This window comes from Eleutherodactylus coqui, chromosome 12, assembly GCF_035609145.1.
Source record: "Eleutherodactylus coqui strain aEleCoq1 chromosome 12, aEleCoq1.hap1, whole genome shotgun sequence".
NCBI classification, from domain to species: domain Eukaryota; kingdom Metazoa; phylum Chordata; class Amphibia; order Anura; family Eleutherodactylidae; genus Eleutherodactylus; species Eleutherodactylus coqui.
In genome coordinates, this window is record NC_089848.1 from 124,316,084 (window position 1) to 124,333,896 (window position 17,813).

Sequence of the window (17,813 nt, forward strand, 5' to 3'; positions counted from 1 at the left end):
GCGAAGTCAGCCTCCAACCACAGGCCAATAAGCGGCACATTTAATTACAGCGTTCTGTTTCTGCACTACCGGTAATACACCATGCTGAGGGGTAGGGGTAGGCCTAGAGGACGTGGACGCGGGCGAGGACGCGGAGGCCCAAGTCAGGGTGTGGGCACAGGCCGAGCTCCTGATCCAGGTGTATCGCAGCCGACTGCTGCGGGATTAGGAGAGAGGCACGCTTCTGGTGTCCCCACATTCATCTCACAATTAATGGGTCCACGCGGTAGACCTTTATTAGAAAATGAGCAGTGTGAGCAGGTCCTGTCATGGATGGCACAAAGTGCATCCAGCAATCTATCGACCACCCAGAGTTCTGCGTCGTCCACTGCTGCAACTCAGAATCCTCTGGCTGCTGCTCCTCCTTCCTCCCAGCCTCCTCACTCCATTACAATGACACATTCTGAGGAGCAGGCAGACTCCCAGGAACTGTTCTCGGGCCCCTGCCCAGAATGGGCAGCAATGGTTCCGAATCCTCTCCTACTGGAGGAGTTTGTCGTGACCGATGCCCAACCTTTTGAAAGTTCCCGGGGTCCGGGGGATGAGGCTGGGGACTTCCGGCAACTGTCTCAAGAGCTTTCAGTGGGTGAGGAGGACGATGACGATGAGACACAGTTGTCTATCAGTGAGTTAGTAGTAAGGGCAGTAAGTCCGAGGGAGGAGCGCACAGAGGATTCGGAGGAAGAGCAGCAGGACGATGAGGTGACTGACCCCACCTGGTTTGCTACGCCTACTGAGGACAGGCCTTCAGAGGGGGAGGCAAGGGCAGCAGCAGGGCAGGTTGGAAGAGGCAGTGCGGTGGCCAGGGGTAGAGGCAGGGCCAGACCGAATAATCCACCAACTGTTTCCCAAAGCGCCCCCTCGCACCATGCCACCCTGCAGAGGCCGAGGTGCTCAAAGGTCTGGTAGTTTTTCACTGAGAGTGCAGATGACCGACGAACAGTGGTGTGCAATCTGTGTCGCACCAAGATCAGCCGGGGAGCCACCACCACCAGCCTCACCACCACCAGCATGCGCAGACATATGATGGCCAAGCACCCCACAAGGTGGGACGAAGGCCGTTCACCGCCTCCGGTTTGCACGGCTGGCTCTCCCCCTGTGCCCCAACCTGCCACTGAGATCCAACCCCCCTCTCAGGACACAGGCACTACCGTCTCCTGGCCTGCACCCACACCCTCACCTCCGCTGTCCTCGGCCCCATCCACCAATGTCTGTCAGCGCACCGTGCAGCCGTCGCTAGCGCAAGTGTTGGAGCGCAAGCGCAAGTACGCCGCCACGCACACGCACGCTCAAGCGTTAAACGTGCACATAGCCAGATTTATCAGCCTGGAGATGCTGCCGTATAGGGTTGTGGAAACAGAGGCTTTCAAAAGTATGATGGCGGCGGCGGCCCCGCGCTACTCAGTTCCCAGTCGCCACTACTTTTCCCGATGTGCCGTCCCAGCCCTGCACGACCACGTCTCCCGCAACATTGTACGCGCCCTCACCAATGCGGTTACTGCCAAGGTCCACTTAACAACGGACACGTGGACAAGCACAGGCGGGCAGGGCCACTATATCTCCCTGACGGCACATTGGGTGAATTTAGTGGAGGCTGGGACAGAGTCAGAGCCTGGGACCGCTCACGTCCTACCCACCCCCAGAATTGCGGGCCCCAGCTCGGTGCTCGTATCTGCGGCGGTGTATGCTTCCTCCACTAAACCACCCTCCTCCTCCTCCTCCTCCGCCACCTCTGTCTCGCAATCAAGATGTGTCAGCAGCAGCACGTCGGCAGCAGTCGGTGGCGCGCGGCGTGGCAGCACAGCGGTGGGCAAGCGTCAGCAGGCCGTGCTGAAACTACTCAGCTTAGGAGATAAGAGGCACACGGCCCACAAACTGCTGCGGGGTCTGACAGAGCAGACCGACCGCTGGCTTGCGCCGCTGAGCTTCCAACCGGGCATGGTCGTGTGTGACAACGGCCGTAACTTGGTGGCGGCTCTGCAGCTCGGCAGCCTCACGCATGTGCCATGCCTGGCCCACGTCTTTAATTTGGTGGTTCAGCGCTTTCTGAAAAGCTACCCAGGCTTGTCAGACCTGCTCGGAAAGGTGCGCCGGCTCTGCGCACATTTCCGCAAGTCCCACATGGACGCTGCCACCCTGCGCACCCTGCAACATCGGTTTCATCTGCCAGTGCACCGACTGCTGTGTGACGTGCCCACACGGTGGAACTCTACGCTCCACATGTTGGCCAGGCTCTATGAGCAGCGTAGAGCTATAGTGGAATACCAACTCCAACATGGGCGGCGCAGTGGGAGTCAGCCTCCTCAATTCTTTACAGAAGAGTGGGCCTGGTTGGCAGACATCTGCCAGGTCCTTGGAAACTTTGAGGAGTCTACCCAGGTGGTGAGCGGCGATGCTGCAATCATTAGCGCCACCATTCCTCTGCTATGCCTCTTGAGAAGTTCCCTGCAAAGCATAAAGTCAGACGCTTTGCGCTCGGAAACAGAGCCGGGGGAAGACAGTATGTCGCTGGATAGTCAGAGCACCCTCCTGTCTATATCTCAGCACGTTGAGGAGGAGGAGGAGGAGCATGAGGAGGATGAGGAGGAGGGGGAAGAGACAGCTTGGCCCACTGCTGAGGGTACCCATGCTGCTTGCCTGTCATCCTTTCAGCGTGTATGGCCTGAGGATGAGGAGGAGAATCCTGAAAGTGATCTTCCTAGTGAGGACAGCCATGTGTTGCGTACAGGTACTCTGGCACACATGGCGGACTTCATGTTAGGATGCCTTTCTCGTGACCCTCGCGTTACACGCATTCTGGCCACTACGGATTACTGGGTGTACACATTGCTTGACCCACGGTATAAGGAGAACTTTTCCACTCTGATACCCGAAGAGGAAAGGGGTTCGAGAGTGATGCTATACCACAGGACCCTGGCGGACAAGTTGATGGTAAAATTCCCATCCGACAGCGCTAGTGGCAGAAGGCGCAGTTCCGAGGGCCAGGTAACAGGGGAGGCGCGGAGATCAGGCAGCATGTACAGCACAGGCAGGGCAACACTCTCTCTAAGGCCTTTGACAGCTTTCTGGCTCCCCAGCAAGACTGTGTCACCGCTCCCCAGTCAAGGCTGAGTCGGCGGGAGCATTGTAAAAGGATGGTGAGGGAGTACGTAGCCGATCGCACGACCGTCCTTCGTGACGCCTCTGCCCCCTACAACTACTGGGTGTCGAAGCTGGACACGTGGCCTGAACTCGTGCTGTATGCCCTGGAGGTGCTTGCTTGTCCTGCGGCTAGCGTCTTGTCAGAGAGGGTGTTTAGTGCGGCTGGGGGAATCATCACAGATAAGCGTACCCGCCTGTCAACCGACAGTGCCGACAGGCTTACACTCATAAAGATGAACAAAGCCTGGATTTCCCCAGACTTCTCTTCTCCACCAGCGGAGAGCAGCGATACCTAAGCAATACGTAGGCTGCACCCGCGGATGGAAGCATCGTTCTTTATCACCATCAAAAACGGGGACATTTTTGCTTCATCAATCGGTGTATAGAATTCATCCTCCTCCTCCTGCTCCTCCTCCTGAAACCTCACGTAAAACGGGCAATTTTTCTTAGGGCCACAAGGCTCTGTCATATAATTTTTCTAAACAATTTTTATACGTTTCAATGCTCATTAAAGCGTTGAAACTTCCACGTGAACCAATTTGTATTTAAACTGGGCTGCCTCCAGGCCTAGTTACCAATTAAGCCACATTAACCAAAGCAATTAATGGGTTTCACCTGCTCTCTTGGTTGGGCATGGGCAATTTTTCTGAGGTACATTAGTACTGTTGGTACACTAATTTTTGGGGCCCTTGCCTACAGTGTAATCCAATTAATTTTTTGCCCACCTGCATTACAGCTGACGTTACCTCAGCTGTGCTGGGCACTGCAATGGGATATATTTATGTACCGCCGGTGGCTTCCTGGCACCCACCCATGCTGTCGGTCCACACGGAGTTGTAACTACATGTGTCTACTTCTAAAGAACCCCAGTCTGACTGGGGCATGCAGTGTGGGCCGAAGCCCACCTGCATTAAACATCACATTACCTGAGCTGTGATGGGCAATGCAATGTGATATATTTATGCACCGCCGGTGGCTTCCTGGCACCCACCCATGCTGTCGGTCCACATGGAGTTGTAACTACATGTGTCCACTTCTAAAGAACCCCAGTCTGACTGCGGCATGCAGTGTGGGCCGAAGCCCACCTGCATTAAACATCACATTACCTCAGCTGTGATGGGCAATGCAATGGGATATATTTATGTACTGCCGGGACACTTTGGTGTGCGCTGTGGACACTGGGCCGTGCAGGGGGGGGGGGGGGGGTTGGGCAGCATGTAACCCAGGAGAAGTGGCAGCGGAGTGTCATGCAGGCAGTGATTGTGCTTTGTTGGAGGTAGTGTGGTGCTTAGCTAAGGTATGCATTGCTAATGAGGGCTTTTCAGAGGTAAACATTGTTGGGAGGGGGGGGGGGGCACTCTTGCCGCTATTGTGGCTTAATAGTGGTCCCTTGAAACTTGAGATGCAGCCCAACATGTAGCCCCTCGCCTGCCCTATCCGTTTCTGTGTCGTTCCCATCACTTTCTTGAATTGCCCAGATTTTCACAAATGAAAAGCTTAGCGAGCATCGGCGATATACAAAAATGCTCGGGTCGCCCATTGACTTCAATGGGGTTCGTTATTCGAAACGAACCTCGAGCATCGCAGAATTTTCGTCCCGAGTAACGAGTACCCGAGCATTTTGGTGCTCGCTCATCTCTAATCAAATTACATTCAGAAATTCCTTGATTCCTTTCTGAGAAGGAGATGGGGCTGACAGGCTAATTTTAATTGGTTACTGGACTAGGAGGTTATTGGTGGAGGAATGAGAGGAACAATATTAGCTCTCATGTAAACACTCTGATTCCTGGATGTGCAGGGACAAGTTAAATTCACAGTTGCGGTGTCTGGGTTCCTTCCAGCTGACAGGGGGATCTACCCTGGAATCGGTTCCTCTGGGCAAGATTGTAAAAAAGCTTCTCTGACACTCATTTCACTTTCCCCCACCTCAGACCACTCTCTTCTTTTTCTTCCTTTTCTTCATCTCTCCATTCTCTGGCTCCTTCCATTACTTCTCACCAACTCTTCTCCTTCTCCTCCTAAAAACCCTTCTCCTTCTAACCCTCTAACTCCGCCCTTTCTCTCGCTTTTATAATCTCTGTGTCACCCAGTCCTAAGCAAGGTCCCAACTAACTCTTTAATGCCCAAGCTATCTAAGGATGACTGACACAAGTGACAGAGAATTAGCTGAAATTCTGCCTAATCATACAGAGCTAGCAAATGTGAATATTATACATTAGGAATTAACCCCTAGTAAACCAGACATTATTGTTGCTTCATAATTTTTTTTTTTTTTAAATCCAAGTTTTATTGAGTTTTAACATAAGGTACAAAAAACAGGTATCGATAAATATGTCGGGAATCATAGGTCCCTGGTAAATCCAGCGGGAAGGTTTGCATCATACATCACGGACCTGGGCCGATAATTCCACTTATGAAAGAACATATCCCGACAAAACGTGTGGACAGACAAAGACTTACAACACAGGGGAGGGGGGGGGGGGGGGTCGGAGGAGGGTATGGGGGGGGGGGAAATTAACGTGCGATCTGTGCTGGTAATCACGTCTCTTGACGGGGGCCTCTCACGTGCGCAAGCAAACCAAGGTCTACCGCTGCCGTCTCCCCACCCAAAGGGTGTCAGCACGAGAGCTCTGAGCGTATTCTTCGCCATGGGCCCCAGATTTCAATGAATTTCTCATGGGAGCCGTTGGACCAACTAGATAATTCCTCTAAATTGTAAGTCCGGTCCATTCTGTCCCTCCACTGAGAGAAAACAGGTGGAGTCTTCTGCAACCACAGGGGGGGGATAAGCGCCTTGGCACCGTCAATTGCGTGCGCCAATAATCTATGCCTCAGAGGGCTAAAGTCACCAGAGGGCCTCCACAGAAACATCACCTCCGGGGTCAATGTAAAATTGGGTAGTATTATTTTTAGTGCATCGGCTATCTTATGCCAAAAGGTCCCTAGGAGAGGACAGGACCACCAAATATGGAGGTATGAGCCCAAGTCGTTCTCGCATCTCCAGCATTTGCTGTTAGAGGTAAGTTTGTGGTCGGCCAACCACTGTGGGGTCCTATACCAACGGACCAGTAACTTGTAGTGGGCTTCTTGGTTGATGATGCAAGCGGAGACTCCGTAGGCGAACCTTAGAATTAATTGTATGTCTGATGAGGATAGGGTGATATTTAGCTCCTTCTCCCAAGAGGAGATAAACGCGGGTTTGCCAGGTGGAGGGGGCGGGAAACAAAGTCTGCGCAAGCGCGCAATCTTTCCGGCAGACGTGCTGTTTGCTTCTACTGCCCTCTCGAAGGCTGTGAGGGGTCTAGTGGAAGTGAAAGTTTTCTTGAAGTCCTTAATAACACCTTCAAATTGAGCTCTTTGAAGGAAAGGTAGGGACTGGTCGGGCAGCAATGACCCCACTATCTCCCCAGGGTCCAAATGTCTCAGGGACTGGAGCTCTCCCAGGGACTTGTTATTGAATCTTTGCCAGAGTCTGGCTGAACAAGGGTCCAGGGGGAGACCCATCAGGGAGGGGAGAGAACAAAGTGGGGAGATTGGAGAGGGAGTGGGCGCTAATACTTCGATTCGGGAAGCCCACGCTTCACTAGGGCCCCTCAGGAGCGTGTTGTAGTTCTTATTTCTATAAATGGCTTTTTTAGGGAACCACAGGTTCTCCAGCAGCGAGGGGCCGTACATGGCCGTAATCATCCGGAACAGGAGCGGGTCTCCTGTTGGCCTGGTCAATCTCAGCCAATAGCTAATGTGAGATGCGACGTAGAAGTCAGAGATGTTCGGCAGCTCCATCCCACCCTCCCCCCTTCTCTTTGTCAAGAGGCTATAGGGTAATCTGGAGCCTCTTTGTCTCCAAATGTATTTGGTAAACATCTTGCGGAGGTTGTTAAAAAAAATGTGCAGGTAGATGGACAGGGAGAGACCGGATCTGATACAAGATAATTGGAAATATGTAGGATTTTATTATATTTCTCCTCCCGAACCAAGAAATGTAAGGGAGGTCATAGTTATGCAGAAGAGCTTTAATTTTAGAAATCAGTGGGGGGAAGTTTGCCGCGAAGAGGTCCTCTGTCCTCCTTGTTAACCTTACACCCAGGAAGGCAATTTCAGTATTGGACCAGGAGAACGGGGAGTCAGACATCAAGTTCGCACAGCGCGCTCTTGGGATCGAGACGTTGAGGGCCGTTGATTTATTAAAGTTTATTTTAAAGTTTGAGAGGTTCCCAAACTGCTCCAGGCGTGAGGTAAGTCTGGGGAGGCCCGTTTCTGGGTTAGTTACTAGGAAGATGATATCATCTGCAAACGCGGCTGCAGACAGAGATTGGTCTCCTACTGTGAGTCCCCGTATCTCCTGGTCCAGTCTGATGCACTGGAGCAAGGGCTCCAATGCCAGTACGAACAGGGAAGGGGAAAGGGGGCAGCCCTGGCGCGTGCCATTTTTTATATCAAATGGCGGTGAGAGGATGTTGTTTATTTTCAGTCTGGCGAAGGGTTCAGCGTACAAAGAGAAAATGGCTGCGACAAAGGCCGGTGGGAAGTTAAAGTGAAGAAGAACCGATCTCATGTACTGCCAGTCGACTCTGTCGATTGCCTTTTCGGCATCGGTGCTTACTAAGGCGAGTGGGATTTTATTTATGTGGGCGTAATGCATTGCATGAAGGATGTGGAAGCAGTTGTCCCTCCCCTCCCTCCCCTTCACAAATCCGGCCTGCTCCCTATCCACCAAATTAGGTATGAGGGCCTCCATACGCTTCGCTAGGAGTTTGGCCCATAATTTAGCGTCTAAGTTAATGAGAGAGATGGGACGGTAGCTGCCGCACACCTCCGAGTCTTTGCCCTCCTTCAGGATCAACGTGATGTGGGCCTCCTGAGCTTGTCTCGGGAGGGATCCACCTACCAGGAGGGCATTGAATAGTTCTGTAAGACGTGGTACTAGTGTGGTACGGAAGGACTTATAATAGGTGAGGGGGAGGCCGTCAGGGCCAGGGCTTTTGCCCGGTGGGGAAGAGTTCAGGATTTCATCAACCTCCGTTTCCGTAACAGGGACCAGGAGTTGATCAGCTATTTCTGGGTCTAGCTTAGGGAGAGAGAGCTGTTTCAGAAAGTCCTTTATTTGTTTATCAGTTTCGTCCAACTCGTTTTGATCTTGTTGCGGACGTAAATTATAGAGTTGGGAGTAAAAGTGCTGAAACTCAGCTGCAATATCCTGAGATGAAGTGACTTGGGGACCTAGATGGGTTTTTATTGAATCAATTTGATTCTTAGTACGGGCTTTCTTAATCATAGCAGTCGTATATTTACTGCCTCTGTTACCTTGGGTAAAGGCAATGTGTTTAAAATATAAACACTTTTTGTTGAATCGTTTTTCCAGACAGAGGTTTAACTCTTTTCTGGTATCAGATAGTTTGGAAAGATTTTCTTTGCTGGCCGAGAGTTTGGTGGTATATTCCAACTTGGCTATACGCTTCAGGAGGTCATCTATTTCTTTTTGTTGGATTTTCTTTTTCTTAGCTCCAAGAGCTATCAGGACACCTCTGACAAACGCTTTATGCGTTTCCCACACCACCGGGACCGACTGGTCCCCGCCACCGTTCAGCTCAAAGAATTCTTTTAATTGTATAGAAATTTCGGATTTATCCTCCGCGGAATCAAGAAGGGAGGCGTTCAGCCTCCACCTCCACTCCCGGGGGGAGTTGCATAGTGGTCTCAGATCAACGTGTAGCGGGGCATGGTCGGACACAGTGGTGGCGGCGATGGAGGAATCTATCAGCATAGGGAGAAGGGAGGATGCTATGAGAAAGTAATCCAGCCTCTGGTACGAGGCATGGACGTGTGAAAAATAGGTGAAGTCCTTAGTGGAGGGTGAGCATTGGCGCCAGGCATCAGTTAAACCCAATTCCGAGATGCATCTGTGTAGGCGTCTCAGCCTGGGGTGGGATATTTGGGAACGCCCGACTGACGAGTCGAGCAGGGGGTTCAAAGTGAGGTTCAGGTCCCCTCCCAGGATGATAGGACCTACTGCAAATTCTTTGAGAGTCTCCAGTTGCCCCACCAACCACGCCACTTGATTAGAATTTGGAGTGTAGAGATTGGCCAGGGTAATCTGGAAGTTATCAAGGCGTCCTCTCAAGAAGATGGTCCTGCCCTCTCCGTCAGTGTGTTGTGCCTCGCACTTAAATGTGGTGGACCTGTGAAACAGGATAGAGACTCCCTTGGAGGCGGATGTTGGGTGGGGGTTGTGAAAGCCCTGTGGGAACTGCCTACCCGGCAATGAAAGGCACTTACCCTCCTTGTAGTGGGTTTCTTGTAGGAAGGCGATCTTAGTACCGTACTTTCGCAGAAGTTGTGCTACATTATGTCTTTTGAAAGGCGAGTTCAACCCCCTCACATTAAACGAGGAGAGACGGAAGCGGCCGTCGGCAGCAGGCAACGGAGGAGGCAACGTGGAGCCCGGAGACATGCTGTTGTTAGAAGAGGGATCACAAAACACAGTGAGACTTCAAGCAAATTATCAATAGGGGGGGTGTCTGTGGAGGGAGGTAAGGAACAAACACAGAAGGGAAGTATAAGACACAGAAAGGAGGGGTAGTACTGCAATGAAATACACAAAATTAGAAAGAACAAGACCGATTCGTCCTAGGACGGTCAGTGGGGGGTGGGTACAGAACGGTGTCCGTTCCAACAGTGGGGATTGGGGTTCCCAACCGGTCAGACGGAGACCGAAGTGTACTAAACCTGCCCTGGACGACTCCTTAGGACCATTTGTAGTAAACCTCTTAAAACCAGCAATGCAAAAATATTTGTGATGGAACGAGAAAAGAGAAGGGAGGAGGGGGGGGTAGGGAGTGGATGGCGGGGGGGGGGGGGAAGGGGAGACGGGGGGGGGAGGACAAAGAATGCAAAGAAGGAAGGAAAAGAGAGGTAGAGAGCGGTTGAAGGTAAAACCAGTAAAATAGTAAAATAACAGCAAAGTGACCATCGGCTAACATGTGTGAGAGACCTTTGGGGCCTCAATCGCGATATAAGAGTTCTTCCCAGAAATGGTATGGTCGCAGGGGATGATCCCAAAGTCCTGCCCGATCTCTTGATAGTCGCAACCCATTCAGTCCAGCTGTCAGGCAGGAGTCTCATCTATGCAAACCGAGGTCAGACAAAAGCGAAATTTCACCCGAGCAGCACCCGGGCTAGGCTAAATCTTCATTCTCCTGCGGGGGTGGGGTCGCGGCTCTTTTTCTTTTTATTCTTCGGTGATTTAGCCGGAGGTGCCAGGTTCCAGGCAGCTGTGGAGGGTAGATTTGTGAGTTTTGGCATCTCTGGTAAAGGGAGCCAGCATGGTACATCTAGGGGCTCCATCTCGAGGAACTGCCAGCAGGCCTGAAGATCCTCCGGGTCACGGATGCTCAGCCTGCGACCTTGGTGAGATACGCCTAAACCGAAGGGGAACAGCCATGCGTACCTGATCCCCCTCTCTCTCAGCGCATCAAGTAGTGGACGGAGAAGGCGGCGCTTAGCCAACGTAGACGGGGCCAAATCCTGATAAATCTTTATCGAAGCCTCCGCATATTTTAAGTCCTTATAGTTTCTGGCTGCCCTTAGGACAGCGAAAGCGTCCTGGAATGCAAGCACTTTGCAAATAACATCCCGTGGGGGCTCTGAATTTGCTGGGGGGGGGGGGGGGGGGGGGTTTGAGGGCTCTATGTACCCTTTCAATCAAGATGGGGGCTGCTCTCTCCGCCCCTAGAAGAAGTGAAAAAATCTCTTTGGTTACCTTTTGGAGGGAGTCTGCAGCCCATGACTCCGGAAGCCCCCTGATGCGTACATTAGATCGTCTGTTACGACTCTCCAGATCTTCCTGCATCAGGAGTGCTTTATTGATATGGTTGTGATGCTCACGCAGGGTGCGCTCTACCTCCGTGGCATGTGTGATAATGGCGGAGGAGGAAGTCTCCAGGTCTTCTACTCGTCTGCCCAGAAGCTTAATGTCTTCTTTAATTTCCCCCAGCTCTAGCATGACAGGGCTCAGGGCTTTCATTATAAAGTCCTTCATGAAGCCTTTAGACACGGCTTCATCATCCTCGCTGTCCGAGGCAGCCCCCTCCTCCCCCTCCTTACTGTGAGCTGCAGCCGATAGCTGGGCCGGCGCCATCTTTACAGGGAACAGCGGAGAGCGGGAAGGTTTCTCTTTCAGGTAGCGCTGCATGTCGGACTGTCCTCTGCTCACCCGCGGTGTCCCTGAAGGCTCCGGTCCCTTCTCCCTGCCGACTCTCCTCATTTCTGTGCTGCTGGAAGCTATTGAAGGTCCTGTAACGGAGTCCTGCCGCGGGAGCTACACTCTCACACGGCCATTCACCTCAGCGGCCAGGCTCCGCCCCCCGTTGCTTCATAATTTAACATACATTTCACATAATTTTCCCAGTTTTTCCTTTATTATACACAATTTAGCTTATCCAGTGTTAAATGGGCTTTGGGACCCCAAATTCTGGGGTACTATACACATCGCGCTCGCCCATGTGAAGTCAGCCGTACTGATTTGCAGCAGATTTCACACTTTCAATTGCATTCCAATTTAAATGGTGCAATCTTCTGCAGCTCTGCAACAAAATAGACAACAGAATCGACAGCAAATCGGCAATCTGTGAGCGCACCTTAAATATAGACTGATCTGGTCTGTGGACCAGTTCAATGATATGTACAACACAAAGCAGCCTAAACCCCAGACCAAACCCTCTAACTATAGATGCCTAAATAAATACAGACCCCCTAAATGAATATAGAGCCCAAACTCTGTACATTAAGACAGATACCCGACTATGTTCCCTAAACTAATACAGATCTAGACTCAGACCCCCAAAACTAATAAAGACTAATACAGTCCCCCTAAACTGATACAGACTCCAGACCCAGGCTCAATAAATAAATAACATGTATGTAAACATACAGTGAACCCAATGAGATGTCAAACAGTGTGATGGGGAGATTGAATATCAGAGGTATATTGAGTTCACCGTAGAATAATGATTGATAACAATTAATTACCCGTCCTGCCATGCTGCTGTTGTATCATTTTATGCGCCATTTGCATCAGTCCTTCTCACTTGCGTGTAATAATGAAGTATTTGTATCCTCTTTACATCACAGCATATAACTTTACACATGACGGTTGGCTAATCTATAATGACAGCCAATACTATATTAGCAAAGATCGAATGCCGATGGAGAAAGCACAAGAATTCTGTAGAAGAAGTTCTTCCCATGTTGTCACCATTAACAGTGAATCTGAGCGGAAATTCCTTTGGAAATACGTAAGTCCAGAATACTATTTTTTTTTACTTTAGCCTAGGGGCCCACGGCGACTTCAGATCACACAGCAGTTGACATAAAATTCCAACCGTAACAGACTTTGATTGTTGCCCAACTATTTCCCCATAGAGAGACAGTGAGGTCAGGCACCAGTTAGGGTAACCAGTGGTTTTATCCTGACTGTTGGGTGACCAAAAAATACTTGGGGATTCTTCAGTTTCTGCTAAAGAAAGTTCATTCATTAAATGTGAAATACTCCACTTTGTTCTGATCCCGCCCCCTTGCCAATATCTTCAGCAGAAAAACTTTTCTTGATCTTTATGCTGCTTTTAATCTGGATATTACTATTGGGACACTGAAGCTACGTTAGATAAACTATACAGTTATCCAATCTAACCAGCTTTTATGAAAATTTGCGAAAGATGTATATAACAGTGGACTCACATGAGCGAGTTTATGTGCTTACAATTGTCCACACAAAAACATGTGCCTGTTATAATCATTGGTTCCCTACAGTGTGTTCACATGTCCGTGCTTTACAGGCGTGCAAACGCACGTAGCTGCAAAACATAGGACATGCGTGCACCATAGGCCTGTGGTGCACATCAGTATTCCCCAGCGGGGAGTCCCCTTGTCACTGAACACTGTGACAGCACTGTAAAGAATCCCCTGCCATCTGTCACAGCTCCGCAGGGAGTAAAGAATCCCCTGCCACAGCTGTGACAGCTGTGGCAGAGGATTGCAATGTTCTTCCATTGCTTTCAATGGGACTAGCACTTCTGCAGTCCCATTGAAAGCAATGGGCTGCAGGTAAGCAAAGATTTTCGGGGAAGGGCTTTAAATATAAGCCCTTCCCTTCAAATCATCCTTAGAATGTGTTAAAAGTAAAATATATATATATACTCACCTTTCCTCAGCTACCAGAATACTATGAATGGCCTAGAGCTGCCTGTGATTGGCTGAGTGCTGTAACCAATCACAGGCAGCTAGAAATGAGCGAACACCAAAATGCTCGGGTGCTCGTTGCTCGAGTTGAGCTTACCGCGATGCTCAAGGGATCGTTTCGAGTAACGAACTCAATTGAAGTCAATGGGCGACTCGAGCATTTTTGTATATCACCCATGCTCCGCTAAGGTTTTCATTTGTGAAAATCTGCAAAACCTGTGAAAGTGATGGAAACGACACAGAAACGGATAGGGCAGGTGAAGGGCAACATGCTGGGCTGCATCTCAGGTTCCCAGGTCTCACTATTAAGCCACAATAGCGGCAAGAGTCCCCCCCCCCCCCCAACAATTTTTACTTGGGACAAACCCTCATTAGCAAGGCACACCTTAGCTAAACACCACACTACCTGCAACCAAGCACAATCACTGCCTGCGGGTCACACCGCTGCCTCTTCTACTGGGTTACATGCTGCCCAAGAATTGATAATAGATTGACATTCCATCTTCATTCCAATCCTGTGCCACCTCCGTCAGGAGCTGAAAACGTGGGCATAAAGGGTACTCCGCTGCCAGCCTAGCGCTTCTACACATCTCCACAATGCAGCAATACTCGGTGTGGGAAGTATGTGAGCGGGCCCTGGGTCAGCCTCTGTCCCAGCAAACACCTTGTGTGTCCCAAGGTGCTGCGAGTGACATAGCAATGGGGAATCCATGTGTCCACACACTACTCATTCTGTTTGGGTGTCTGATACCTCATCGACAACACAAGGGGTAAACCATCTGCACTCTGCACCCTACCTAAGTCTGTCAGTGTTTTGGGGACAGACAGGTAAAACACCTCAATGGATAGTCTGTGTGCACCCACAGCATGGGTGGCTAGCAGGAATCCACAGACGGTACATAAAGAAATCCCATTGTAGTGCCCCAGATAGCTGAGGTTACGTGAGAGGAAATACATGTTGGCTGCAGCCCACACTCCATGCCCTAGACATTCTGTTTGTTTTTTTTTAAGTGCCAGGCAGGTACAACTCTGCTACGGCAAGTCTGTGTGCACCTACAGCATGGGTGGCTAGCAGGAACACACAGACTGTACATAAAGAAATCCCATTGCAGTGCCCCGGATAGCTGAGGTTACGTAAGAGGAAATACATGTTTGCCTCGGCCCACAATCCATGCCCTAGTCAGTCTGGGGTTTTTTTGGCGCCAGATAGGTAGAACACCACGATGATAAGACTTAGTGCACCCATAGTATACACAGACCCCTGTAATATTCCAGTAGCAAAGGTATGTTGCAGAAGTCTAGGGAGACCCCATTAACATTTCTGTAGTAACAGTAGAGACAGACCCCAGTAACATTTCATTAGCAGAAGTATAGGCAGACCCCTGTAACATTTATGTAGCAGCAGTATTGGCAGACCCCTGTAACATTTCAGTAGCAGCAGTATATGCAGACCCCTGTAACTTTTCAGTAGCAGCAGTACAGGCAGAGCCCAGTATTTGTAACATTTCAGTAGTAACAGTATAGACAGACCCCAGTAACATTTCTGTTGTAACAGTATAGACAGAGCCGAGTAACATTTCTGTAGTAACAGTATAGGCAGACCCCAGTAACATTTATGTAGCAGCAGTATAGGCAGACCCCTGTAACATTTCTGTAGCAGCAGTATAAGCAGACCCCTGTAACATTTATGTAGCAGAAGCATAGGCAGGCACGTGTAACATGTCTGTAGTAGAAGTATAAGCAGACCCCAGTAACATTTCTGTAGCAGCAGTATAAGCAGACGCCCTGTAACGTTTATGTGGCAGAAGTATAGGCAGACCCCAGTAACATTTATGTAGCAGCAGTATAGGCAGACCCCAGTATCAGTTCTGTAGCAGCAGTATAGGAAGACCCCAGCACCATTTATGTAGTAGAAGTATAAGCAAACCCCTGTAAAATTTGTGTGGCAGCAGTATAGGCAGACCCCAGTAACATTTTTGTAGCAGAAGTATACGCAGACCCCTGTAACCTTTCTGTAGTAACACTATAGACAGATCCCAGTGACATTTCTGTAGCAGAAGTATAGGCAGACCCCTGTAACATTAACGTGGCAGCAGTATTGGCAGACCCCAGTAACATCCTTGTGGCAGCAGTATAGGCAAACCCCTGTAAAATTAACGGGGCAGCAGTATAGGCAGACCCCAGTAACATCCTTGTGGCAGCAGTATAGGAAGACCCCTGTAGGATTTACGTGGCAGAAGTATAGGCAGAGCACTGTAACATATAAGTGGCAGCAGTATAGGCAGACCCCTGTAACATATAAGTGGCAGCAATATAGGCAGACCCCTGTAACTTTCTTGTAGCAGAAGTGTAAGCAGGCAGGAAGACCCCAGTAAAATTTCTGTAGTAATAGTGTAGGCCAACCTATGAAACATTGGGATACCATGAGCGTAGGCGAAGGCCGGGAAAATTAGTTGGATAAGAGTGTAGGCGTGGGCCCCAAAAATTAGTGTACCAAGAGTACAAGTGTACCTCTGAAAAATTTATCAACTGAGAGGGCAGGTGAAACCCATAAACCTTTTTTTAAAGATACAGCTCACTGTTGCTTAATTTGTAACAGAGCCTGGAGGCAGCCCTGTTGAAAAAAATGATTTATGTTACAGTCTCAATACTTTTGAAACTTAGAAAAATTGTAAAAACATTGGTAGATGTAGATGAGTCTTTTGAGCTACAAAAAAATTGGCAGTTCAGCGAGATGACATGTTGTTTCTGGAGGAGGAGTAGCAGGAAGAGGACTAATGTCAGAGACAGATTGACAAAGCTAAATGCCCCGTTTTACCGGTGATAGAGAAGAGTGCTTTCATCTGCGGTTGCAACAAAAAGAATTTTTCGGTTCCGCTGCTCTCCGCCGGTGGAGAAGAGAAGTCTGGGGAAATCTAGGCTTTGTTCATCTTTATAAGTGTAAGCATGTTGGCACTGGCAGTTGACAGGCGGGTATGCTTGTCTGTGATGATTCCCCCAGCTGCACTAAACACCCTCTCTGACAAGACGCTAGCGGCAGGGCAAGCCAGCACCTCCAGGGCATACAGCGCAAGTTCGTACCACGTGTCCAGCTTTGACACCCAATAGTTGTATGGAGCAGAGGCATCACGAAGGACGGTGGTACGATCGGCTACGTACTCCCTCACCATCTTTTTACAGTGCTCCCTCCGACTCAGCCTTAACTGGGGAGTGGTGACGCAGTCTTGCTGGGGAGCCATATAGCTGTCAAAGGCCTTGGGGAGTGTTCCCTGGCCTGCGCTGAACATGCTGCCTGATCTCTGCGCCTCTCCTGCTACTTGGCCCTCGGAACTGCGCCTTCTGCCACTAGCGCTGTCAGATGGGAAGTTTACCATCAGTTTGTCCACCAGGGCTCTGTGGTATTGCATTACTCTCGTACCCCTTTCCTCTTCGGGAATGAGAGTGGAAAAGTTCTCCTTATACCCGGTCTCGAGAAGGGTGTACACCCAGTAATCCGTAGTGGCCAGAATGCGTCTAACGTGAGGGTCATGAGAAAGGCAGCCTAACATGAAGTCAGCCATGTGTGCCAGTGTACCAGTACGCAACACATCGCCGTCCTCACTAGGAAGATCACTTTCCGGATCCTCCTCCTCCTCCGCTTCCACAGGCCATAAACGCTGAACAGATGGGAGGCAAGCAGCATGGGTACCCTCAGCAGTGGGCCCAGCTGTCTCTTCCCCCTCCGCCTCCTCCAAAACGCGCTGAGATATAGACTTGAGGGTGCTCTGACTATCCAGCGACATACTCTCTTCTCCCATCTCCTGTTCTGACCGCAAAGCGTCAGCCTTTATGCTTTGCAGTGAACTTCTCAGCAGGCATAGCAGAGGAATGGTGATGCTAATGATTGCAGCATCGCCGCTCACCATCTGGGTAGACTCCTCAAAGTTTCCGAGGACCTGGCAGATGTCTGCCATCCAGGCCCACTCCTCGGTAAAGAATTGGGGAGGCTGACTCCCACTACGCCACCCATGTTGGAGTTGGTATTCCACTATTGCTGCTCATACAGCCTGGCGAACCTTTGGAGCGTAGAATTTTACCGTGTGGGCACGTCGCACAGCCGCCGGTGCAGATTACACCAATGTTGCAGGGTCCGCAGGGTGGCAGCATCCGTGGTGGACTTGCCGAAATGTGCGCAGACGCGACGCACCTTGCCGAGCAGGTCTGACAAGTGTGGGTAGTTTTTCAGAAACCGCTGAACCACCAGATTGAAGACGTGGGCCAGGCATGGGACGTGTGTAAGGCTGCCGAGCTGCAGAGCCGCCACCAGGTTACGGCCGTTGTCACACACGACCATGCCCGGTTGGAGGCTCAGCGGCGAAAGCCAGAGGTCGGTCTGCTCAATCAGACCCTGCAACAGC

The 17,813-nt window shown here is 50.4% G+C and overlaps 1 protein-coding gene across 1 annotated transcript in view; it reads left to right on the plus strand.

The window, feature by feature from the left end:
• The window catches only part of LOC136586588 (macrophage mannose receptor 1-like), a 244,980-nt gene that overhangs the window by 139,942 nt on the left and 87,225 nt on the right, over positions 1 to 17,813 (plus strand). Inside the window, exon 12 of the mRNA XM_066584720.1 lies at positions 12,310 to 12,473. Coding sequence (XP_066440817.1) covers positions 12,310 to 12,473 — 164 coding nt within the window. The remainder of the gene's footprint in view (positions 1 to 12,309; positions 12,474 to 17,813) is intronic.